The sequence below is a fragment of the Ornithodoros turicata genome, chromosome 4, assembly GCF_037126465.1.
Source record: "Ornithodoros turicata isolate Travis chromosome 4, ASM3712646v1, whole genome shotgun sequence".
NCBI classification, from domain to species: Eukaryota; Metazoa; Arthropoda; class Arachnida; order Ixodida; family Argasidae; genus Ornithodoros; species Ornithodoros turicata.
In genome coordinates this window covers 72,348,294-72,374,092 of record NC_088204.1, presented here as the reverse complement: position 1 = coordinate 72,374,092, position 25,799 = coordinate 72,348,294, and the positions used below count along the sequence as shown (strand labels likewise).

Genomic DNA, 25,799 nt, shown 5'->3' with positions numbered 1-25,799 from the left:
TGTTACTGTAACCCAGCTTGTGGTGGAAGTATGGGGTGAATGCGACGTTCAAACGAAGTGGACGGACGACAGACGTAAGGGTCCGACGAAGGTATACAACATGCTAACTATAGAACTACATGGCGCATCCTGTAATAACAACGTGCGCTTATATCAGTACTAGCCTCGACTGATGCAAGACATGCATCCATGCTGCACATACGTGACATGCATACGTGGCGATGCATGGCACGCCCGCTGTTAGCTTAATCCCTGCGACACCTTAGAGTGCGCCATCAAGCAAGCCACATGACGTAACAATTGCATACTCGATAAGCTAATTCGGTAATTATCGAAATCATAGCGACTCTTATTCAAAATATATGGGCCGCTGGAAACCCAACCGTTCGTTTACAGCACTCAGCATGCTTTGAACCAAAGGCAAATTCAGAATAATTCCTCCTGCAATAATATGATTAAAATAGGACTCTATGTCGTCGTTCGAGCCCGTCATATCACGCGAAGGTATCACCTCAAAGCAAAGCATTGAAGAGACTTCTTTGAAGAATCCGTGCTGTCTTTAGCTTGGGCTTGGCCATCATCCAACGTGACGTACTTTCCTTTGTTCCGATGAAAAGTCACGCGTCTCTTGTATGTACAAGTGTCTGGCATCCACCTACCTCAGCGCTATATAGACTTCACTCGGTGATACAAAAAGGTTGCACGCAATCTCTGCCACGTACCCATCTCTTGCCACCTCGACGAAGGCTTCGTTTTCGACTGTGAGATGTCTTCCGTAAGCTACCTTCCTGGACACTTTGAAGCCCTGGCGTGGCGTCCCTTGCAATTTGTGGATCTTCCATCGACGATATCGTGTGACTTATGCGCCGTCGTTCCTCAGAATATCGTGAGGCTGGAATGTTTCCATTCTCTTTGTGAGGACTGTTATCGCAGCATCCTTCGAACCACCCGACAGTGTCCGGTCGACCAGCAAGGGTTTCTTGAAAGTGAAGTGCAAACATTCCCCATTAGAATGACGCGTCTGCACAAACTGCATGTTCGCTGCTGCAACTTCAACCATGGATGTAATTTCGTCGGATCGCTGGAACGGATGAAATCTCACTTCTTGAAGGACTGCGAGTTTCATCCACTAACATGTAAGAAGTGTCGTGCAACCATACCCCTTAAAGACATCATCACCCATTACATGGAAGAACAGTGCGGGGCTCAAAATACTTCCTGTCCGAGCGACGATGTTTGTATTGACACGAGCGTCATCGGGATTGGAAGACAGATCAACTCCTCACTATCAGATATAGCGGATAAGCTACGTGCTATTGAAGACCAATTAAATATCCATGCTGTGGGGATCGACAGTACGAAAGAGTGCGTCGTGAATTATGCTCAAGTACTCCGCACGATTCAAGACGAACATAGGCTCTCCACAGAAGGTGTATCAAACTTGGCCTCTACCCTGCATACAGTTACGGAAGCGCTATCTTCTATTGAAGACCAATTTAGCAACGAAGTTGGACGTGACGCAGAGGTTCAGAATATCGTCACTTCAAACCGGGAGAGGCTGACTGCTCTGATCGAATTACAAAAAGAAGTAGCTCAGAACGTAGTGAGATCTGGTGAAGGGCAGAAACAATGCTCCGAAACTCTTGAGGGGATGTCGAAACGTATGCAAGATCATTCGTCGTCAACCGACGACAGACTGAGCAGCATGAAAGATATCCTCCGAACTCTGAGGGATTCAAATGGATACGGAGGCAACGTTGCCTTTTTTCACGTCCAAGACGTCGACGAGCTTAAGAAGAAAGCAAATGACGGTGAGACTGCCGACACCTACTCTGATGTTTTTGCGTTGTGTGGCTACTCCGTAAAGTTCAGTGTGAAATTCAAACAATATGATGGCATCATGTACATAGGTGCTTTTCTCCATATTTGTCGTGGCACCAAAGACTCTCTCTTGAAATGGCCCTTCTTATTTCCCTATACGCTCACCTTGGTGCATCCATCTGACGAGAAAAAGAATATTCGGCATTGTATTGATGTACCAAAAGCGTTTAAAAACGTACCTCGTTGTTTCAATAGGCCTGTTGAAAGTTCAAATTACGGCTTCGGCTTCCCGAAATTGTGCAAACTGGAAGATGCAGTGAATGGCGGTTTTGTTCACGACAACTCAATTACTGTTTGCGTTACCGTCGTCATGAGCGGTATGTGACTCAACGTATGAGCCCACAAGCACCAGCTTGCTTGTCTATTAACCGCCATGATGTGTAGGATCACTGCAGGAATTTAAAAACCTGATGTAGGTGTGTACACTAAATACATAGTGTCTACTCCAACTGTGGTCAGAATTGTGTTTTTTTAATCATGGCAATCGTATCTCTTTCTTTCTGTTTTCAATAACTAATCGGCGATAAATTCTTCGTTAAGCCCGCCCCCTTAAAGGGACTATGAAATTTCCCGAACCCCCATACTTTTTTCGATGGAAACTGTTCTTCCCGCAGAGAAACTAATATGCCACAAATTTTTCCGGACGAAATCGCTCCACTCTGCGAGGAGCGCGCGCTGGAAATGTCTCTTCCGCGTTCCTCCTCTCCCGCGCATATTTCCCTGTCGACGGTGTAACTGTACGGGCCGCACTTCGGTTCCCCGTTACGTCACCAGTGTTGCACAATAGCAAGTAATGCCGCGAGCTTGCGCTGTGGCTGCCGCCACTGCCGAAATCTGCCGATCGTGCGAAAGCTGCTGTCATGGAGATTTCCACTCCCGATGAACGCATACGCGGGATCCTACGGCGCATGCTCCTGGCGGGATTCCTCGGCTCGGCAACACGTCACGATGACGTGTTGCTGAGCCGGCCGCGGTCGCGTCAAGTTGCCCGTTGTGTCTCCGCTAGGTTTAGGTTTAGGAACGGTCCCTTGATAGCTTTCCCCTGAGCTGAAAAGCCCCAGTTCCATGAGCAATTTTCTTTCAGATTCTCTCCATAAAAGCACTGAGTTCGTTGTTGGTGTCTACGGCAAACGCCTTCTTTTTACGGGGTTGTTTCCCGGGCATCGTTGTCTGACAGAACGGCTTCGCAGTTCAGATCGGCTTCGCGTGCTCAGATACGACGGCAGCCGTCGAATATGCGCGGCACTGCATTGACTTTGCACGCAAGCTTTGACTTTCCACGCTTGTGCAGCACTTTATCGCCGTTGATGACGAGTTCGTCGTGCCATACGACATCGCCGTGGTCAAAGTGCTTCTCGCAGACACGTGTGTGTGGAGAGTCGAAACTGAACTGCCCACCATCAATGCGATGGATGGCACGTTTCCACTTCTCACGCTTGTCAGAATTCGCATGAAAAGCGAACATGTACACCCCCTTGCCACCCCCGAATACCCAGAGCGACATTTGGTAACACAGCATGTCTCTGGCATGCTGCTAGCACACGGTTACAACGCGACAACAGCCGAAAAACGTGTACTGCAATGGGAGACTCAGGCGTCTCTCTCCCGCGTTCCGATGGCAGCGCCACCACGCGGGCGCTCCGGTCCCTGGGCAAAGCTTCCCCATAGAGTTACGGAGAAGCTGCGTGACCAGGAAGCTATCAAGGGACCGTGGTTTAGGTTTAGGCTTGCCTAATCCTAAGCAGCCTAATCGGCAGCTCGCCACGGCGCGGCGCTAGCTGTCCTCCCTTCGCCGCTCCGTTTAAATTCGCTCCCGAGAAATCCGCTCGCGCGACGAAAGTAAAATTTCAGTTCTAGACTCAGAAAAATGTCTTCCTTCGAACGAAACGAAGAAAAAAATCGTTTCATAGTCCCTTTAAGACGCACTAGCTACCCCCTGAAGCATTCCCCCAACTAATATTCAATAATGAACTTTTTGTTTACGAAAGATGGAAGTTCGGCCCAATGACAATATATGTTCCCTTGCTCCTCCGATGCCGTTTTCAGAAAAAGGATCGAACCAAAAGTTGGAAGGAACGGCCCGGGAAAAGCGACAGATTTGGAGGCCAAGTTTGTCGTTCCAACAGAATTGCGCTCTTCTCTTGCCTCTAATTCTGAGAGAGAACAAGCGGCAACCCTTGATCTCCTTCGCATTTGTGGGGAAAGTAGAAACAAACTCCTGGGGAGATCCCCCTTTGAAGCAGCCTTTCTTATTGGTAGGCAAGCCTATCTTGGTTCACACAACTGAGGAGAACAAGGATAACATTACAGTGGAGCAGGCAATTAAACATAGAAGGACAAGGAACACAACACAATCATCACAAAGCCCAGGTGCATACTACACAATACATGGGGTGCCATGCTTCGCCTGGCGCAGCGCAAAGCGCCTGGGGTGAGGTGGTGTTTCATACGGTCGGTGTCAAGGTGCGTTCTCACAATGCCGATCGGCTTTCTCGGTGCGCCTATGCCTCACTATGTCGATCGGCATAGTAAGGACGCACCTTTAGGATGCAACACTTTGAGACAGGACCACCAGTGCATTGGACGCAGGAGCCGTTCGAGCCGTGGTGGGATGAAGACATTGATTGTGAAGTTTGGATGATAAAAATGCATTGGTAAACCCTAATGAAAAGAAGAAAAAAATACTTTGTGGCGTGTTGTGCAATTTGCCCAAATAAAGCAATATTAGGAAATGTGAAGAACTCCAACAAATTCCTCAAGGTGAGTTCCACAACCCATACTTTAGTGTGGCCTCCTGCTTCTTCTCCCCAAACAGGGTTAGCCTGAAGAGTGCGCAGGTACACAATTTCGTTTAGTTCGCTTAACCTCTGGACTGGAAAAGCGTGTTATTCATATACTGCAAAGGCTTTTAAATCAATCAACAAAAACCTTGCCCTTCCTTTTCACATTCTTCGCTGTCAGTTACCTAAATTAATTAATTCTTGATACAAACAAACACATGCACGATGAATGGCGAAAGCTTTTACCATTGCAGTGTGAGAGCTTCAAAATGCTGCACGCTATTCTTGGGAACCAAATGACCTCTCCTTAGACTTCCTGCGTTTCTCCTACGTGAAGTATCTATAACTAAAATTTATTGGTTATTCATTGCACGGTGTAGAGTTCAGGCAGAAGGCATGTTCCGACGATGTGATCCGTCTGTCTAAACCGTCGGTGTACTTTATTCTGGACACCGCGCACAAAACGTAAAGGTAGTTTAAAATGTAGTTAAACTATGTAGCTAGTTTAAAGTAGTTCTAAGTACTGGTGCTATGATTAGTTACAATAGTAGTTCAACTACACTCTCAAGACGTAGCAGCTGTAGTCGACTACAAAAAAAAAGTTACTGCCCATCTCCTCCAATATACAGGGTGTTCAAAATTAAGCTTTCACTGGCACTTTATAAATAGGCGAACAAAAGAAAAACTGGTGCTATTTTTCTGTTCCTTGAGTAAGAAACAGGTGCTAGATAATTAGCAGCACCTGTTTCTTACACAAGTAACGTAAAGTTATCATCCGGTTTTCTGTCATCGCTGTGTTTGCGTAGCGCTCGTGAAAGCTTAATTTTGAACACCCTGTATAGGTCAGTCCAAATCTCGAATACGGATATCTGCGTCCCTAAATCGAAGAACAACAACAACAACGTTATTTTCGGCCTTGGAGAGTGGGGAGTTTCATCGCAACAGGCGATACTCTACCCCAGTGCTTGGTGGAATGGGGGGAATAAAATAACAAGAAAATGAAATGTTGCGTATCCATGCTGGCTTTCTTGACGAGAACTCTTCGTATCTGAGTGTTTGCAGTCCAAGTGTATGTACGTTCATGCGCTCAGAGTTGTCCACGTGGTATGGAGTAGTCGGCTTCCACATGGGTGGTGTTAATTTACTCCACTTTGTTTTGTTTTGTTTTGTTTTTTTTTTGCTTTTTTTGCAGTTCACCCACTCACTCATGAGAAATGAAACACTGTTGCTCTTACGCTTTTCTGGAGTCGTGAACAGCTACGGGGGGTAAAGGGGGTTAGTAACATTGGAGTTCGAACTGCGGCCGGTCACATACCAGCCGGTGTGACGATTGGCGTTAATAGCTCTGGTTCGAACATTATTTGCATTCTAAAAGTAGCACATTCAACAACCATATACGTTCGTCCATAGTGACGGCTATGTGTATTGCCAGTTTTTTTTTTTTTTTTTGCTTTATTCTACCTGTTAACACGATGTATTGCTCTGTTTTCCCTTGCTACATTGCTACAAAAAGGCGTACGCCCCCCTCGCTCACCGAATCAGAAGCGGTAACCCTATCATTCGTGGCAACGGTTGGCGGACAACGTGCTATGCGGTGAAGTTCTGTTTTAGGGGTGACCGTAGCAGGTAGAACTTCGCAACGTTTTTGGTACAACGTATGTGACAACTATTACCTCCAAGAAGGTGTAACAGCTCCACCCTTTTTTCTAAGAGTGTGAAGGCGGACATAACGAGCCCGCACATCATGACGTCATTGCCGTGCAGCAAACTGAGAAATAAATATTCGTTTTCCTCCTATCAGGATGACTCTTGCTGCGAAGAAACAAGAAACAACGGAGTACATACGTGTATAGACGAACAATTACATGTCAGACGGGGCGCGCTCTTCGAAGATATTTATTACGCCATTTCAGGGTGAAGTCTTATGCCAATGCAAACAGAACCGTTATCACTGACACCATCTTCAATTAGAGTGAATAGGGATGGTGCCGGTTCAATAAGAACCACATTGTTTTCAGCACTGGTTGGCCTGCAATGCGCGCCGTTATTACGACCACCATTTAGGACAGCCTTTGGGTGAACTGTACTGCACACGATGCCCTTCGCCCAGTCCGTTGGGTGCATGAACCTACAGGTGAAGGGGATTGCATAGCGACTCTTGAGAATGGTATCGCACGGAGCCTTGCACAGTGCGAGTCTCAGCGACAGAGTATCGGATGCAGTAAAGTGTATGTGCAACTTCACAGAGCATCCACAAAGCACACACACATCAGACTTGCGTGTCCTGCCATCCAATCCAATCCAATGCAAAAGCATCCAATAAGTAATAGTATTGTGTGCATGTGACATATTACGGAATATCTTCTTAAAGCCTCCAGTAAAAAAGAAAGCTTCCTCCTCCGGTGCCGTGGAGGAATACGAAGTGTACACACGTTCCTCTACGAACTCAACCGCTGTGGGAGTTCGCTTTCACGAGTGGGATTTTTTCTCTAGCTTCAACGTCAGCATTCATAAATTTTGTCAATTCCTCGGGACACTGCAACAGAGGATTCAGTTTCCCTTTAATTCCTTTCACATCATTTAACGTAGCACTTATTTGTTGGAGCGTGTCGAGCACGTTTCCCACTCGCTCACTCACTTGCTCGACGTTTTCATTCACTGACTTTACACTTGTAGCGACATTGTCAGGGCTTATCGATGACATTTGCAATTCAAACACTGAGAGTAATTCAGCAATATTTATTAGTGACATCTTAATCTCCGCTTGGTCCTGCACTTGCTGCGTCACTTTGCTCTCTGTGTTGCCAACATCAGCAGCAACACGCTCCTGGTTCTCGAGAAGCCTGTTCAGGAGTTGTTCGTTCTTCAACGCCATTTCCTTAAAACTGTCGATTTCCTCGGCATACCCATGCGGCTGATGTTCAACGGTTGATACCTTCCTCAGAACACTTTCCACGGAGACAAAAGTTTGTTTGACAGGGTCAACCGAACATCCGCTGATTGGAATGTGAACTCCAGTAGAGGAAACAGAGGACGTGTTTTCTTGATGACACCATACTCCGTACTGACTGACGGGACAGGGATCACTTTTTGCACTCCGTTAGCGGAGGCGCACGTGACTCGGCTCGGAAGAAGCACGGAAGAAGCACAAAGACGAGGGTATTTCACTCTTGACCGTGTGCAGGTGCGGTGCAAAGGGTGCGAGGGCAGAAACCAGCACCTTGAAACCAAAACTGCCTCCGGGGCACCCAACTCCGCAACCCTGCCGTCAACGCATTAAACCTCATCTTTCTTTTAAAGTCATTTTTGTCTTTAATTTTTCTCATTCTTCTTTCACTGTTTGTTAGTTTATCCTTTATTTGCTAATTATTTTCTTTTCTTTTTATTTACTTTATTCTTCTTTTTGTGTCTTTTTATCTTTTTTGTTTTTTTGCGGGATAACAAGCTGACGCCCCGTTTGGCTGACGCTTCCTCCTTATTTTTCTTTGTTCTAATAAATATATCCCCCCTAAACGCTTCCTCCTCTGGCAGATGCTGTGATGATGATGATGATTCGGGTTTTTAGGGCGCACGAACAACTAAGATCAGATGAAGTGAAGTTAATTCAAGGTTGGGGAGGATATGTTTAATACAAAGTAAAAAGAGAGAAGGGAAAGGTTGATGCAAGGTTGATTCGTGGGCAAACCTATACTGTTTTCCGTTTTGTTTGTTTATTTTGCTTTTTGTTTGTTTTCCTTTTGTTGGCTTGTAGCCGCCGTAGCGGTGGCTAACTTTTCCCTCCTATTTTTTATATAATAGACATACCCCCCCCCCGCTCCCCCCATACTGCGCGCATTGAGTGAGTGCACTGGTGTATAATATAGATTTGGCAATATATTGAGAGATGATAACATCCTAGTTTTGGTGAGTGCGTGAATTCTGATACCTCAACCTTTCAACTTTCAACTCAGCAACTCACCCTTTGTTGGCTGCAGCTTTCGGTGTTTAGGACGAGCTGTGAGAACTCAAGACAGAAAAAGGGAAGGTGCTAACGCATGCAGAACGGCCACCGAAGAAATGAAGTTCAAAGTCTTCAAGCACACAAGAAAATGTCGATGCTCATTTTATGTTTGTCCACTGTAATTACGTCCTGCGCGTGATTTGTAAAAATTATATAAGAATGTATTGTACGCAGAGAAAAAGGTGCATTTCCTCCCCCCGGATATTTTTCAAGCACCATCACCCTACCTAGCGATGCAAAATTTCTGGAAATTTTGAATCGCTCGAAAAAAACCGTTTTCTTCGGGGTTTTTTTTTTTTTTTTGAATTGGAAAAAGTGGAAACAAACCTGGTAACTGCTGAGTCGAAGCATTGCCGGCCAAGCCACAGCATACAATGAGCTAGAAACTTTAGTAATGTTCACCCTCTAGGCACAAATACGGAGCAGAGCGTCCCATGAGACTGCTATCTACTCAGCGATAGATAACTGGAACAACCCACAGGGATGACACAAACCCGCCATTGTTGTAACTGCCCTCAAGCGGGTGCTTTTGGCAAAACTGCCATCTTGTCCTGGTCGCACGTCACAGAAAACGTCATTTTGAGGTCATGTGACTTCGTTTACATGTCGTTTTGCCGCTTACCGACATATTTCCATGGTCATAACGCCAAGAGATGGACGTATTTTGTTCACGTAAACTATGCTGTGCTTCTTCCGCAACATGGTGACCCATTTCTTCTTAGTTTAAGTACATCGCATCGGCTCAGTGAGTCTTAACGCGCGGTCGTCATCGCATCTTTGGAAGTTGTCAACAGTACGAGGCCTTATGTGCAAAACTCCGCGTTTTACTGCGAGGTTATCGGATAAAAGTAATTACCGTGATAGAAAGACATCCATAACGTTGCGCAGAAACAACAACCGCATTGTTTACAAACGGTTTGGCCTGCCGATTAAAGGGCGCCACCATCTTTAAGGTCACGTGTGCCCTGACGTTTGCTGTGACGTGCGACCAGGACATGTCCAGGATGCATTGCGTTCGCCGAGCACGCTTTCGTCTACGAAGCAATTCAATGGATGCCACCCCTGTGGAACAACCCGTCCACTCAGACCCATACTCCGACCAGAACTCCGACATTATGTGAACGCGATGGCGATCGCTTGGACCAGCCACACGGAGCTCTAAGTTGGTGGTTGTTGGGGGATTAGAGGCACCGGAGGCACTGTTGGAGGGTCGGAACGCATTGAAGGCACGAAAATTTACATTTTTGAATTTTGTCGCCTGGAAATTTTGGGCAATTTTTCCGGAGACGAGAGAAAAAACAAAAAAGTTTTTTTCCAAAATTTCCGGGTTTTTTTCCGGAGCTTCGCATCTCTAACCCTACCCCCGCGAGGGGATTGGCATCAATATTTTTTTAAGTATTTAAATACAAACACAAACTTCTTTGTTGAAAGAGGTATTAAAATACTCTCCATAAATGCTTTTCAATATGAGTATTTCAATGAAAAATATAACTAGAGTATTTATATCCCGTAACCACTACCATAAATGCTGTGAGGATAAGATGTCATCCGGAACTACAAAAATAACAATAATCATAACAGCAAATCAGCAAGGAACAATACGATTTATTTGTTAGATCATCTTGGCGATTTTAATATTAGAACTTTCGCACAGATATCATCTTCCAGGCGTCTTCAATTGGGCCGTAGAATCTGATTTACAAATAACAACAAACAACAACAACTTTATCTAATGATGGTGAATGGGGAGCTTGATCACCAGGGGCGATATACTGTACTCCATTGCTGGTGATGATGAGGAGGATGAAATTCACCCACAGGTGAGGCTTGTATTAGATCTGACGTAGATGCTTCGTTCAACAGGGTAGTCGTGTAGTACGGCCACATCTGCTTAGGGGTCTTCTAAAAACGTGAGCACATTTATAGGTGAGCACTGTTGTCATTTACAATTGGCTTTAGAAGCATGTCTTCGAAGCTGGAAAACGTCCTCGCCTGCCGTGAGTTTGTCCATACTTTCGTGTCAATCCATTAATGGAGACCTCCTGCTCTGCAGCTCGTAGCAGGAACTATGTCGTGTTCTTCTGTGCTCCAGCCAGCTCTTTGAACACCCACCTATAAGGTGATTGTAACGTAAAGTTATATTTGTGTCTGTCCCTACCTTACTGATTGATGTAATGGATTATATTGCCTTGTTATAGTGCACTGTATTACATAATGTATAGTGTATAGTAGTTGTTATAGTGTTATAATATAACTCACAATGCATGTACTTCTGTTACTGCTGCCAATTGTCAAATGTGAATTTCTTGTAGTGGACCCACTACCAGCGTACTCCACAGTACTGTTGTGGGGTCACTCCACGAGGCTACCGTGGGGGGCTGGATGCTGTCGTGGATTCAGGACTTCCTATCGGACCGGTATTTGTTTGTGCGCACTACGGAAAAGGACACCCAATCCTTTCTTCTTCGCCGCGGTGTCCTGCAAGGTAGTGTGCTCAGCCCTCTTCTGTTCAACGTTGTTATGGCCTCCCTACCAGCTCACCTCCGAGGCAACGTCAGTGTCACCATCTACGCCGACGATATATGCCTGTGGACCTCCGGCACGCGCCGTGACACGATTCACCGTCACCTGCAAGGAGCCCTCGATGATTTTGTCCTGTATCTTTCCGACCGGGGACTGTGTTTCATCATCCAAGACGGTCGCCATGGCGTTTACACCCGATCATTCCGCCAGTTCCCGCTGCGGGTTGCAGGTTTGCCGGTGGAGTTCGTGCCACACCACAAGTATCTGGGCATTACAATCGACTGGGGCCTCACATGGTCCAAACATATCAAAGCTCTCTCCTCACAGCTGTCTGTCCTCGTCAATGTCCTGCGGCGGATCTCTGGAACGTCATGGGATCCTACCTGCACCGACCACACCTCCCTGGTGACCGGAACCCTGAGGTACAGCCTCTCAGTCCGCCACGCCGTAAGAAAAGCTAATGAACGCACACATTCTGCGCGACCTGGAAACCCTTGACGCCTACTCACGATACCTTACTCGTCATCCCGCCCACCACTTGCGGGACATCGACCATGACTGCCCTGCGTCGGCATTCGGTGCCGCTGTCCGGCGACTGAAGGGGTCGGTCCCATCAACTGCGTCTACTTCGCCTTACACCCCACCAATGTGGTCGATGGTCACACCCACTGTGTACACACATATCCCTGGCATCAAGAGCAAAAACGACCATCCCCCGCCTGTCCTGCGCTACCTCGTGCTGGAGCACCTGGACGCCCTACACAGCCAGCGACTGCAAATATATACCGACGGCTCGGTCTCCGCGGGCGTCTCCACAGCAGCACTGTTCCTCCCTTCCGAGAACATCGAACAAGCCTTCAAGCTTCCCCACGAAACGTCGTCCACCGAAGCGGAGCTTGTATAGCCATTCACGCAGCACTGAAGCTTGTATCCTCTCGACCACCTGGAAGCTGGACAGTCCTCGCAGACAGCAAGTAGGCGCTGGAGGCACTGTCTTCGCCTCACTCGCAAGTTGGTTCTGACATCCGCTAACTGATTCTGACTGTGCACAACCTCCTCATCACCTCCGGCCACTCCGTTAGGTTTCAGTGGGTGCCAAGCCGCAATGGCTTGCCGGGAAACACACGTGCCGACGCAGCAGCGAGGCGCGCTTATGGCGCAGCTGCGTGCAACACTGTCATCCCGTTATCACCATCCGTGTGCCGCATACATCCGTCGGCGCTTTTCCTTCGACACCCGCCTTTTCATGGAAAACACTGTCGCAGCCAACACCTTCCTCCACCGCATTGACCCGAAGATGGCGTTCACTGTGTCGCTACGGTTGTCTCGAAAGGAACAGTCAGCTCTCCATCGTCTTCGCATGAATGTTGCCCATACCCCATCGGTCCTGTTCAAGATCAAGCAGCGTCCCTCTTCGGCGTGCCCCTCCTGCTCCACCGACGCCGACACCCATCATCTACTCTTGACCAATCCAAGATATACCGCTCCTCGGACTGCACTCACGCGCCGCCTATCTGCCCTGGGGCACAGAGACCTCTCTTTGGCCACTCTACTGTGCCCTGTAGGGCAGAAGCAATGGGATGTTACCAGAGCGCTATTATGCTTCCTGGGTGACTCTGGGCTCCTTGACTGCCTCTGAGCGATCGTGCACTCATGCCCCCTGCTGGCCATGTGCCGCTTGCGTCTTTTTCCTTTTCTGTATCGTTTTTTTTTTTTTTTTTTTTTACAGGGAATAACAAGTCGGCTTCTGCCTGGCTGACCTTTGCTTTTTGCGTGCCTCTTTTTCTTTCGCAATCAACATACCCCCCCCCCCATCTAAAGGCAAAAAATAAAACAATTGCAATGCATTAGACATATTGCATTAAAGGCGAATTGAAGAATAGCCACTGTGAAATTAGAGCTTACAAAAGAAATCTAACTTTCGGGAAATACTTCGTAGTAATAATAGCCTATACTGGAATTCTATTTAGCTCTACTACGTTAACTGTCTCGTTGGAACAGCGAGACAGTTGCGCTGCTGCGTTATCTATGGCTTGTGTATCCCTTTTGTCATAATCGGTGCATAAGGTTCAGCTCAGAAACATGGTTGCTGTCGTGTGTGGTTGCGACGGTTCCTGATTGTGGCACCTTCCGTACCAATACATAGACCTGGATGATCATGGCTGACACAATGAATGTTTGCTGTAAATACCAATTTCATATACTTTCTTGTGTGTGACCTGAAGTCTGTCTTTAATGAACAAATATATCACAAGATTGACATAAGTGAAAAGCTCAGCTAACGGGGGAGTCTTGATAGCTGCAGCACCAATATTTTGGCTGCCCCTCTTAAACCGTTTCAGCAACGATTCTCCAAGAAAGACTTCTGCAAAACCTGGTTGGCACAGGACGTTGTGTTCCAAATCTATGGTCGATGTGGCCTTTAGAAGGGGTTCTGGTCGGACACATTGTTGTCAGGTGCCTTCATATAGCGTTTCGGCCATTGGCGACTTCGACGAAATGGCGAAGACATAAACTATCGTGACTAACCTGTTAAATTGCGACAACTTGTTGTGCGAGTTTTTGTTTGAACATTTTTGGTGTGAGTTAATTTACAAAAGAGTTGTTACAACAGGCACTGGTTCAGAAACCGGACGCTTCGAAGCAGCTACGTGTGCGTTCTGTGTGTAGTTCTCGACACCCTGCGGCGAGACCAGGCATGGCACTTTCGGGTCGGTCGGAACGTTTACCGTAACGCGATGCCACGTGTTTTCATCCAGAATCTTGCTGACCTTTCTTTTTTGCCGGCCTCTTTTTTTTTTTTTTCGTAATAAACATGCCCCCCCCCCCCCCCCAGAATCTTGTTTTGGCCCCCGAGACCTGGAAATCGTCTTTGCACCGAGACATTTGAAGAGTCAAAAGTAAATAATTGTTTTTTACGTAAAGTGACCAGCCGTGTCTTCTAACAGAGGCCCGGTGACCATTTTCCCGTTCGGGAAAAGGGGAATGCTCCGTGGAATGAGTTCTAGGAGCCCCGTTCCCCGATGTCTTATAAATAGGGAGTGACTTTTTCGGGTTAAATGCCTTCCACAGACTCGGGGGGTAAAAATCGGGCGCTATTTTAAAATCTGTAATACAGGGAGAAATCGGGCGATAATTCTGCCTTCGGGTGTTATCGGGTGTTTTTGTTTCTCCTCTTGTCTATTAAGTCCCTTCCTAATCTCTTTCTCCTTTTTTTTTATTTGCGGAATCGTGACCTTCCAGCGGTAATCCCCAAAGGCATTGACAGTGTTGACACACATATAGGTGTATTGCCAGGAACGTAAGTGACCCATTCTTACACGCGTTATACGTGGCGACCTTTGTTAGTCTTCATTGGAAACATCACTTCATAGTGACTGGAATTCGGGGAGAAATCGGGTTTAGCCCGAATTGGGCGGAGGTCAGTTCGGGGGGGGGGGGGATAACCGGGCGGAATCGGGTGTAACCCGAAGAAGTCACTCCCTACTCATAAAGGATGGTTGGATTAGGCTTGGGGACTCGTCCCGTAGTTGGTATGGAACAGCGTCCCTAAATAGGGGTACAGTTCGCGGTCCTTTTCCGCGCCGGAGCCGCCGGTCGGTGTCCGCGATTGGGCCGATCGTGCCACGTGGTTTCTCCTGCCAATAATGCGCCGTCCATGTTGAGTCCCCTCCATCCAAAACCGGTTTCCTCTATTGCGAGCTGACTCGGCAGCGCGTGTTTCTCCGACGGAGAAGGGGGAGATTGGCGTGCCATTGCTAGGCGACGCAGCCACGTCGGATCCAAGATGGCGGTCTCGCTCATCGGCGTCGCTCAGTGTCGCTACTCTGCTCTCTATGTAGGGGATCTAGTCTGGAAGACAGGAGAATGGGTAGCCGGCAGTCTTCCCGCTATGGAAATTTGGGAAGAGTGGCGATAGGTCTGAATTAAGTGCCAAGTGCAGGTTTCTGTATAGGCAGTTCGTTTATTTTTGTGACGTGAGCAAGTGTGGTGTGGCACGGTTTGACGTCGAGGGAAACGGCAGGAGACACCCCGCCGACGAGAAGTCGTCTCAGTCCTCTTGGAACAATCTTCAGACGCCCCCCCCCCCCCTCCCTACAGCTAAGTAAAGGTGACGAGACGGAGGTAACAATTGATTAGTTAGGTAGCCTGCGTGGCGATTTGAAGTTGAAGGATATCTGGCACCTATCGGGTGTGCATTCACTGCGAGTTAGCAACCTGTTTTTTTTTCTTTTTTTTTTTTGTAAGAGTAAATATGTTGTCGATTTTAGCTCTCTGTATGTGTCCAGTCGTTCAGCCACTGATCATAATCCGCTTCATCCGCTAAGTCTGAATTTCTTAGGCAACTTGTTTGTGATTGTCCCTTCTATGTTGTTCCAGCCTCAGAACATCAGTTCTCTCATCTGAAACTTGATTAGCCACGGAGCTCCAGACTTTTACTCGGTATCGTCACGAGCCAGTGACATAACCTAATGAAACTTGTTTTATGTGTGCGTGCGTGTCACTTGAAAAATATAGTCCGTGTTCTACAACATGCTAACAACAACAACAAATAAGTAATGATGATGTAATGGGATGTTGCGCCGCTGAGGCGACACCTTCATTGCTTGAGGGGGAGAAGATGGTGAATGACGATGAATGTTCAGAGTTCACGCAGGAGCCCTCTTGCTGCTAAGAAAGCGATGAGGGCTTGATGAGCTGGCAGCTGATGCGCTGGGTTGGTCGGAGGCCCAAGCAATTGAATAAGGGCAAGTGAGGGTGTTCAAGTTGGCGCTGGAGGCCGCGTCGCTTAGTGGAATACTTCTGACAATCGATGAGAATGTGCTGAACGGTATACTTGGAGTATTACCGCAAGGGCATAGCATTGTGTTACTGTAACCCAGCTTGTGGTGGAAGTATTGGGTGAATGCGACGTTCAAACGAAGTCGACGGACGATAGACGTAAGGGTCCGACGAAGGTATACAACATGCAAACTATAGAACTACATGGCGCATCCTGTAATAACAACGTACACTTATATCAGTACTAGCCCCGACTAATGCAAGACATGCATCCATGCTGCACATACGTGACACGCATACGTGGCGATGCATGGCACGGCCGCTGTTAGCTTAATCCCTGCGACACCTTAGAGTGCGCCATCAAGCAAGCCACAGGGCGTAACAGTTGCGTACTCGATAAGCTAATTCGATAATTATCGAAATCATAGCGTCTCTTATTCAAAATATATGGGCCGCTGGAAACCCAACCGTTCGTTTACAGCACTCAGCATGCTTTGAACCAAAGGCAAATTCAGAATACTTCCCCCGGCAATAATATGATTAAAATAGGACTCTATGTCGTCGTTCGAACCCGTCATATCACCCGAAGGTATCACCTCAAAGCATTCAAGACACTTCTTTGAAGAACCCCTGCTGACTTTAGCTTGGCCATCATCCAACGTGACGTAATTTCCTTTCTTCCGAGAAAAAGTCCTCTTATCGGTACAAGTGTCTGGCATCCAACTTCCTCAACGCTTCACTCGGTGATACAGAAAGGTTGCACGCAATCTCTGCCACGTATCCATCTCTTGCCACCTGGAGTCTCGACGAACGGCTTCGTTTTCGACTGTAAGATGTCTTCCGTAAGCTACCTTCCTGGACACTTTGAAGCCCTGCGTGGCGTCCCTTGCAATTTGTGGATCTTACATCGACGATATCGTGTGACTTATGCGCCGTCGTTCCTCAGAATATCGTCAGGCTGGAATGTTTCCATTCTCTTTGTGAGGACTGTTATCGCAGCATCCTTCGAACCACCCGACAATGTCCGGTCGACCAGCAAGGGTTTCTTGAAAGTGAAGTGCAAACATTACCCATTAGAATGACGCGTCTGCACAAACTGCATGTTCGCTGTTGCAACTTCAACCATGGATGTAACTTCGTCGGATCGCTGGAACGGATGAAATCTCACTTCCTGAAGGAGTGCGAGTTTCATCCACTAGCATGTAAGAAGTGTTGTGCAACCGTGCCCCTTAAAGACATCATCACCCATTACATTGAAGAACAGTGCGGGGCTCAAAATACTTCCTGTCCGAGCGAAGATGTTTGTATTGACTCGAGCGTCATCGGGATTGGAAGACAGATCAACTCCTCACTATCAGATATAGCGGATAAGCTACGTGCTATTGAAGACCACCTAAATATCCATACTGTCGGGATCGACACTACAAAAGAATGCGTTGTGAGGCTCTCCACAGAAGGTGTATCAAACTTGGCCTCTACCCTGCATACAGTTACGGAAGCGCTATCTTCCATTGAAGACCAATTTAGCAACGAAGCTGGACGTGGCGTCGAAGTTCAGAATATCGTCACTTCAAACCAGGAGAGGCTGACTGCTCTGATCGAATTGCAAAAAGAAGTGGCTCAGAAGGTAGTGACATCTGGTGAAGGGCAGAAACAATGCTCCGAAACTCTTGAGGGGATGTTGAAACGTATGCAAGATCATTCGTCGTCAACCGACGACAAACTGAGCAGCATGAAAGATATTCTCCAAGCTCTACGGGATTCAAATGGATACGGAGCCAACGTTGCCTTTTTTCACGTCCAAGACGTCGACGAGCTTAAGAAGAAAGCAAATGAGGAGGGAATTGCCGAAATCCACTCTGATGTTTTTGCACTGTGTGGCTATTCCGTAAAGTTAAGTGTGAAATTCAAACAATATGATGACATCTTGTACATAGGTGCTTATCTCCATATCTGTCGTGGCACCAAAGACTCTCTCTTGAAATGGCCCTCCTCATTGTCCTATACGCTCACGTTGATCCATCCAACTGACGACAAAAAGAATATTCGGCATTGTGTTGATGCACGAAAAGCGTTTAAAAACGTACCTCATTGTTTCAATAGGCCTGTTAAAAGGACAAATAATGGCTACGGCACCAATAAGTTGTGCGAACTGGAAGATGCTCTGAATGACGGTTTTGTTCACAATAACTCAATTACTGTTGGCGTTACCGTCGTCATGAGCGGTATGTGACTCAACGTATGCGCCCACAAGCACCAGCTTGCTTGTCTATTAACCGCCATGATTTCTAGGATCACTGCAGGAATTTAAGAACCTGATGTAGGTGTGTACACTAAATACATAGTGTCTACTCCAACTGTGGTCAGAATTGTGTTTTTTTAAATCATGGCAATCGTATCTCTTTCTTTCTGCTCTTTCAATAACTAATCGGCGATACATTCTTCGTTAAGCCCGCCGCCTTATGGCGCACTTGCTACCGCCTCAAGCATTTCCCCAACTAATTTTAAATAATGAACATTTTGTTTACGAAATATGGAAGTTCGGCCCAATGACAATATATATGTATGTTCCTTTGCTCCTACGATGCCATTTTCAGAGAAAATGATCGAACCAAAAGTTCGAGGGACGGCCCGGGAGACCAAGTTTATCGTTCCAACAGAATTGCGCTCTTCTCTTGCCCTTCGTTGTGAGAGAGAACAAGAAGCAACCCTTGATCTCCTTTGCATTTGTGGGCAAAGTAGAAACGAACTCCTGGGGGAGACCCCCATGAAGCGGCCCTTCTTATTGCTATGCAAGCCTACCTTCGTTCACACAACTGAGAAGAACAAGGATAACATTACAGTGGAGCAGGCAATTGAACATAGAAGGACAAGGAACACAACACAATCATCACAAAGCCCAGGTGCATACTACACAATACATGCCATGCTTCGCCTGGCGCAACACAAAGCGCGTATGGTGAGGTGGTGTTTCATACGGCCGATGTCAAGGTGCGTTCTCACGATGCCGATCGGCTTTCTCGGTGCGCATATGCCTCACTATGCCGATCGGCATAGTGAGGACGCACCTTTAAGATACAACAGTTTGAGACAGAACCGTCAGTGCACTGGACGCTGAAGCCATTCGAGCCGTGGTGGAATGGAGACATGCATTGTGAAGTTTGGATACAAAAATGCATCGGTAAACCCTAATGAAAAGAAAAAAAAAATACTTTGTGGCGTGTTGTGCAGTTTGCCCAAATAAAGGGTGAACCGCATGGCACGAAAAACTGTCCGAAAACTGGCCGAACCGAAATCGGGACCGAACGTTTTTCTGTGCATCACCGCATGCTACCGAAATGCACCCCGAATTTCGGCCGAAGAGTTCTGGCCTTGGGGAGCATCGCCTTTCAACCATCCAGGTCAATGAGATAATCCCTGTATTCATAGGGGTAGAAGTCGACGATGAAAGATGAAAGTCACTGAAAAGGTTAGCCAGATGTAGGGATCGAACCCACATCTTCGTACACACGGCAACAGTAAACCCGATTGTTACGCCATCGTTGCTATGGTTCTCCTTCCGGCTGAATAGCCATTGGATGCTCCTACTTTTTCGGCTGGCGTCACTCCCCATTTCGGAGGAGAAATCTGTGTTGGCCAGATCGGGCCGAATTCGGCACGGAATTCTGTTCTCCGAAAAAAGTTCGGTCCCGAATTCGGTTCGGAAAGAATTCGAACGCTTTTCGGGCCATGCGGTTCACGCTTAAAGGGACTATGAAACGATTTTTTTCTTCGTTTCGTTCGAAAGAAGACATTTTTCTGAGTCTAGAACCGAAATTTTACTTTCGTCGCGCGAGCGGATTTCTCGGGAGCGATTTTAAACGGAGCGGCGAAGGGAAGACAGCTGGCGCCGCGCCGTGACGAGCTGCCGAGCGGAGACACAACGGGTAACTTGACGCGACCACGGCCGGCTCAGAAACACGTCATCGTGACGTGTTGCCGAGCCGAGGAATCCCGCCAGGAGCATGCGCCGTAGGATCCCGCGTATGCGTTCATCGGGAGTGGAAATCTCCATGACAGCAGCTTTCGCGCGATCGGCAGATTTCGGCAGTGGCGGCAGCCACAGCGCGAGCTCGCGGCATTACTTGCCATTGTGCAACACCGGTGACGTAACGGGGAACCGAATAGCGGTCCGTACAGTTACGCCATCGGCAGGGAAATATGCGCGGGAGAGGAGGAACGCGGAAGAGACATTTCCAGCGCGCGCTCCTCGCAGAGTGGAGCGATTTCGTCCGGAAAAGTTTGTGGCATATTAGTTCCTCTGCGGGAAGAACAGTTTCCATCGAAAAAAAAGTTTGGGGGTTCGGGAAATTTCATAGTCCCTTTAAAGCAATATTAGGAAATATGAAGAACTCCAACAAATTCCTCAAGCATCTCAAGGTGAGTTCCACAACCCGTACTTTAGTGTGGCCTCCTGCTTCTTCTCCCCAAACAGGGTTAGCCGGAAGAGTGCGCAGGTACATAATTTCATTTAGCTCGCTTAACCCCCGAACTGGAAAAGCGTGTTATTCGTACTGCAAAGGCTTTTAAATCAATCAACAGAAACCTTGCCCTTCCTTTTTACATTCTTCGCTGTCAGTTACCTAAATTAATTAATTCTCGATACAAACAAACACTTGATGATGAATGGCGAAAGCGTTTACCATTGCAGTTGGAGAGCTTCAAAATGCTATACTCTATTCCTGGGAACCAAATGACCTCTCCTTAGACTCCCTGCGTTTCTACTACGTAAAGTATCTATCATTAAAATTTATTGGTTATTCATTGCACGGTGTAGAGTTCAGGCAGAAGGCATGTTCCGACGATGTGATCCGTCTGTCTAAACCGTCGGTGTATACTTTATTCTGGACACCGCGTACAAAACGTCAAGGTAGTTAAAAACATAGTTAAACTATGTAGCTAGTTTAAAGTAGTTCTAAGTACTGGTGCTATGATTAGTTACAATGGTAGTTCAACTACACTCTCAAGAGGTAGCAGCTGTAGTCGGCTACAAAAAAACAATAGTTACTGCCCATCTCCTCCAATATATAGGTCAGTCCAAATCTCGAATACGGATACCTCGTCCCTAAATCGAAGAAAATGAAATGTGCGTATCCATGCTGGCTTTCTTGACGAGTACTCTTCCTATCTGAGTGTTTGCAGTCCAAGTGTATGCATGTTCATGCGTTCGGAGTTGTCCACGTGGTATGGAGTAGTCGGCTTCCACATTGGTGGTGCTAATTTACTCCAGTTTTCTTTTTCTTTTTTGCTGTTCACCCACTCAGGCATGAGGACTGAAACACTGTTGCTCTTACGTTTCTCGGAAGTCGTGAAAAGCTACGGGGGGAGAGGGGTGGGTGGGTTGGTAACATACGAGTTCGAACTGCGGTCGGTCACATATCAGCCTGTGTGACGCCTGACTCCTAACGTTCCGGCCCGGGCTCGCGCTCCCCCCGGAAGTCTGCATGGGGTTCTCCTGCTACCCGGTATCAGAGTACGTTGAGCCGCCAGTTCAATGCTTCAAATGTCAAAGGTACGGCCATTATGCCCGAAAGTGCCGCGGACCCTTGCGGTGCAAGGTGTGTTCCGGTCCCCATGACTTCAAAGACTGTACGGCGAAGCGCGAGCCCAAACGCGCAGACTGCACCGGACCTCATACTGCCACCTATCGAGGTTGTAGAGTTCCTAACGCGGCAATGGCCAGTCATCGACGGAGAGTCTTGTGCGAACGGACAATCTGACCTCCTCTTGTCAATAACCGGCCGCGGCCTGATTTTGTGCACCATCCTGAAGCTCACTTCCCGAGCCTTCCAAGTACCAGTCAACAGCCTCAGGTTGGAAACAAGAGATTCAATAAAACATTCGCCTCCGTCGCCAGGAAGGCTCAGACGGTCACGTGTGCTTCCTCACCCCAGACGCCCTCAAAGGAACATGAACCGATGCAATCTGTGACTGGATCTGAGCGTCAAACTTGCTGTCGGCCAGCGCTCCAAAGTCACGACAATGTCTTCGGTTCCGTTCTGACTATGCTGTTCGCAGCACTACGTGCCACCGTTCATCGGATTCCCTAAGCATCCGATCTACTGGAGGTCAGAGCAGTGCTTGCTCTCGAACCACTTCTGAACAATGGTGCCTCCACTTCGGTAACCCGGAATGCCTAATAGGACAACGACCCTGTCAGCGTTTCGATATCACCAAGCAACAGATTTTCCAATGGAACGCAAGGGGTCTGCAGTCGAAGTTGTCCGATTTCCGCCAGTTTGTGTGGCGACACAAATCCCCCCCCCCCCCCATGTGCATATCCGAATGCGGCATTACCGAGGAGTTTCGTTTGTCGGAATATGTCATCTTCGTTTCCGAGCCCATTGGAAGAAAAAGCAGTGCAGCGATCTTCGTGCGCTTCGATATACCTGCAATACAAAACCGCGTGCGGATAACAGGGGCTGGCGAGGACGTATGCTGTACCGTTCGTTTGGCTCCTCTTGACATCACGGTCGTCTCCTTATACATCCCGCCGGCAACTCATTACAATGTGCATGACTTGGGCGCCCTACTGGACAGCATGCCCTCTCCGTATGTCGTCTTTGGGGACTTCAACGCCCATAACATCATCTGGGGCAGCACACGCTCGGATACGAGAGGAGAGAGGCTTGCTGCCCTGTTTCAAGAACGGTATCTTAGGCTTCTCAATGATGGCTCCCCTACTTTTATACAAGGCGCACTACTTTCATCGTGCTTGGATCAAACAGTCGTGTCTGCATCGATAGCCATCATTTCACCTGGTTCGTTGACGTAGACACGCTCGGGAGTGACCACCTGCCCATACTGTTTAACATCCGTGGCGCCCACCGGCCCCACACTAGTCACTGCATCAAGCGGACCAACTGGGAGAGTTACAGGACTGCTCTCGAATCCATTTTCACCGCCAATACGCCCGACAGTGAAAGTGGCTCTTCTCGGGCAATCACTGATCCAGCGAAATTTGCTACAAGCGTTATCCGCGTTCCCGTCGATTTTTCTCTGGTTGATGCCGAATATGAGAGGCTCCGTGTCACTCGTCGTCGCGCCGAGCGCAGAGCTCGTCGCACGCAACTTCCAACTCACCAAGCTGAAGCTCGACGGATCCAGAAGGCAATTCAAAGGCGTCTACGTAAGTTAGCGCGCGACCGCTGGCGGAACTTCGCTGCATCTTTGTCACCCCGTACACCGATGTTGCGTATATGGACCGTGCTCTTTCTGCCCCAGTTGCTCAGCGAAACCCATTCCTATCCTTATCACTAGCTTCCGGGCACTCAGTTCTGCAGATCGCTGAACAGTACTGCGCACGTCTCACCACGCTCTCACCCTGTGCGGGTTAAATGCCTTTCACAGATTCGGGGGGTAAAAATCTGGCGCTATTTTTAAATCTGTAATTCAGGGAGAAATCGGGCGATAATTCTGCCTTCGGGTGTTATTTGGTGTTTTTGTTTCTCCTCTTGTCTATTAAGTCCCTTCCTAATCTCTTTCTCCTTTTTTTCTTTTTTCGGAATCGTGAGCTTCCAGCGGTAATCCCCAAAGGCATTGACAGTGTTGACACACATGGGTGTATTGCTGGGAACGTAAGTGACCAATTCTTACACGCGTTATACGCGTGGCGACCGTTGTTAGTCTTCATTGGAAACATCACTTCATAGTGACTGGAATTCGGGGAGAAATCGGGTTTAGCCCGAATTGGCCGGAGGTCAGTTTGGGGGGAATAACAAGGCGGAATCGGGTGTAACCCGAAGAAGTCCGGGCGCTCAGTTCTGTAGATCGCTGAAGAGTACTGCGCACGTCTCACCACGCTCTCAGCCTTTGCGCTGTCTTCTGCACGTGATATCCCTATCGTGCTGGATTCCTCTTCAGACCCTGCCTTGGACGTAGCTTTCTCGCTTGTTGAGCTTGAATCTGCCCTGAGGAATTCCCCCCAACACACCTCGCCTGGAGCTGACCAGGTGACGTACAAAGCCCTCCGGAATCTCCCTTTATGTGGGCGTCGGCTCCTCTTGAGGCTATTTAACAGAACCTGGCGGACAGGTGAAGTTCCACGCGGATGGAAGTCTGCAATGATTGTTCCTCTTCTGAAACCAGGCAGGTCGCCGCATAATATTGATTCCTTTCGCCCGATTGCCCTCACAAGCTGCGTTGCGAAGACAATGGAGCGCATGGTTTTCCGCCGCTTGAACTGGTACCTGGAAAGCACGCGCTTTTTTCCTGAGGTGATGGCAGGCTTTCGCCAGGGACGTTCAGCAATTGACAACGTACTCGATCTCGTCGCTGAAGTCCAACAAGCAAAGGCTGAAGGCAACCTCACCGGTGCAGTTTTTCTCGACGTAGAGAAAGCTTATGACAACGTGTTGCACAGCACCATCGTCGCAACGCTACAAGAGGCGGAAATAGGAGCTTGCGCCGCCTCATGGATCCAGGACTTTCTAGCTGACCGGCGCATCTTCGTGCGCACAATGGAAGGTGACACCGCTTTCCATCCAGTCCGTCGTGGTGTCCCACAGGGAAGTGTATTGAGCCCTCTCCTCTCTAATGTTATATAATGGCTTCGCTTCCCGCCCAGCTTCGTGATCATACCCGCATCACTTTGTACGCAGACGACATCTGCATATGGACCTCTGCCACCCGTCGAGACACCGCCCAACGCCGGTTACAGTGCGCCTTAAATTCTATTGTAGAATACCTTGCCGACCGAGGCTTATCGGTCTCTCCTGCTAAGCTGCTGGAATGAGCGTCGGGTGAAAGCCATGGCAACGGCCATGGCTTTCACCCGACGCTTATTCCAAAGGTATCCATTGTTCGTCAGTGGGACACCGCTGCACTTTGTGCCTCATTGCAAGTACCTTGGCGTGACATTAGACAGAGGCATGACGTGGTCCCGGCACGTGAAAACAATAGCCACCAAGACCAGCGGTTTTGTAAATGCTCTACGTTGCATTGCTGGATCGTCGTGGGGCCCTTCATGCGCTGACCTCGGTCACGTGCACACAGCGTTGATTCTGGGCACATTGCAGTACAGCCTGCCTATTCTACAAGGCCTCAGCATATTCGGAGAGCGTGAGCTTCTCAATATTCAGGCCCGAAGCCTCCGCGTCTGTCTGGGAGTTCCTGGAACGACAGAGACCTATTCTGTCCTGGCAGAGGCACGCGAAACACCAGCAGGCATCCTACGAGACGTGGAAACACTCCGGATATATGCGCTGTACCTCACACAGCATCCTTACCATCATCTTCGGCTCATTGATATTGACTGTCCGGACTCCAGCATTGGTATTGCTGTTGACCGCCTGAAAGTGCACCTCCCCACCACACCATCAGTGCTTTCCTATGCCCCACCGATGTGGACTCTTCGCAGGCCTCCTGTATGTGATCACATTCCTGGTCTTCTGGAGAAAAACTTTGTACATCCCGTTGTTGCTCACCAACTTACACTAGAGCACCTTAACTCAGCGTTCTCTCAACGACTCCCTGTGTACACTGTCGGATCAGTGTCTCAAGGCGGATCTACTGCAGCCTTTTATATGTCAAATGAAAACCTTGAAGTGGCGCACAAGCTCCCCTACGAAACGTCATCTACCGAGTCAGAGCTCTTCGCCATACTGACCGCGTTGAACCACATAGCGGTATCACCGCCTGGCGCTCTGGTTGTGTTCACGGACAGTAAGGTGGCGCTAGAAGTTCTAGCAAATTATTGTTCCAGAACAATCGGCGGCCTAGACACCATGATAGTCGCAATATACAACCGACTTCTATCCTTTGGTCATAGCCTGTGTTTCCAATGGGTACCCGCA

At 48.2% G+C, this 25,799-nt stretch overlaps 2 protein-coding genes across 2 annotated transcripts in view; one reads left to right on the top strand and one right to left on the bottom strand.

Moving 5' to 3' along the window:
* LOC135393437 (uncharacterized) overlaps positions 1-25,799 on the bottom strand; it is a 119,506-nt gene that overhangs the window by 38,493 nt on the left and 55,214 nt on the right. The window lies entirely within an intron of this gene.
* On the top strand, positions 658-4,615 carry LOC135393433 (TNF receptor-associated factor 5-like). The gene has a single exon (XM_064623870.1). The coding sequence runs from the start codon at positions 767-769 to the stop codon at positions 2,204-2,206; it is 1,440 nt and encodes a 479-aa protein (XP_064479940.1). The 5' UTR covers positions 658-766; the 3' UTR covers positions 2,207-4,615.

What these genes read in the sequence shown, in the direction of transcription:
- LOC135393433 (XM_064623870.1), top strand. Translation starts at nt 767, where the DNA reads ATGTCTTCCGTAAGCTACCTTCCTGGACACTTTGAAGCCCTGGCGTGG.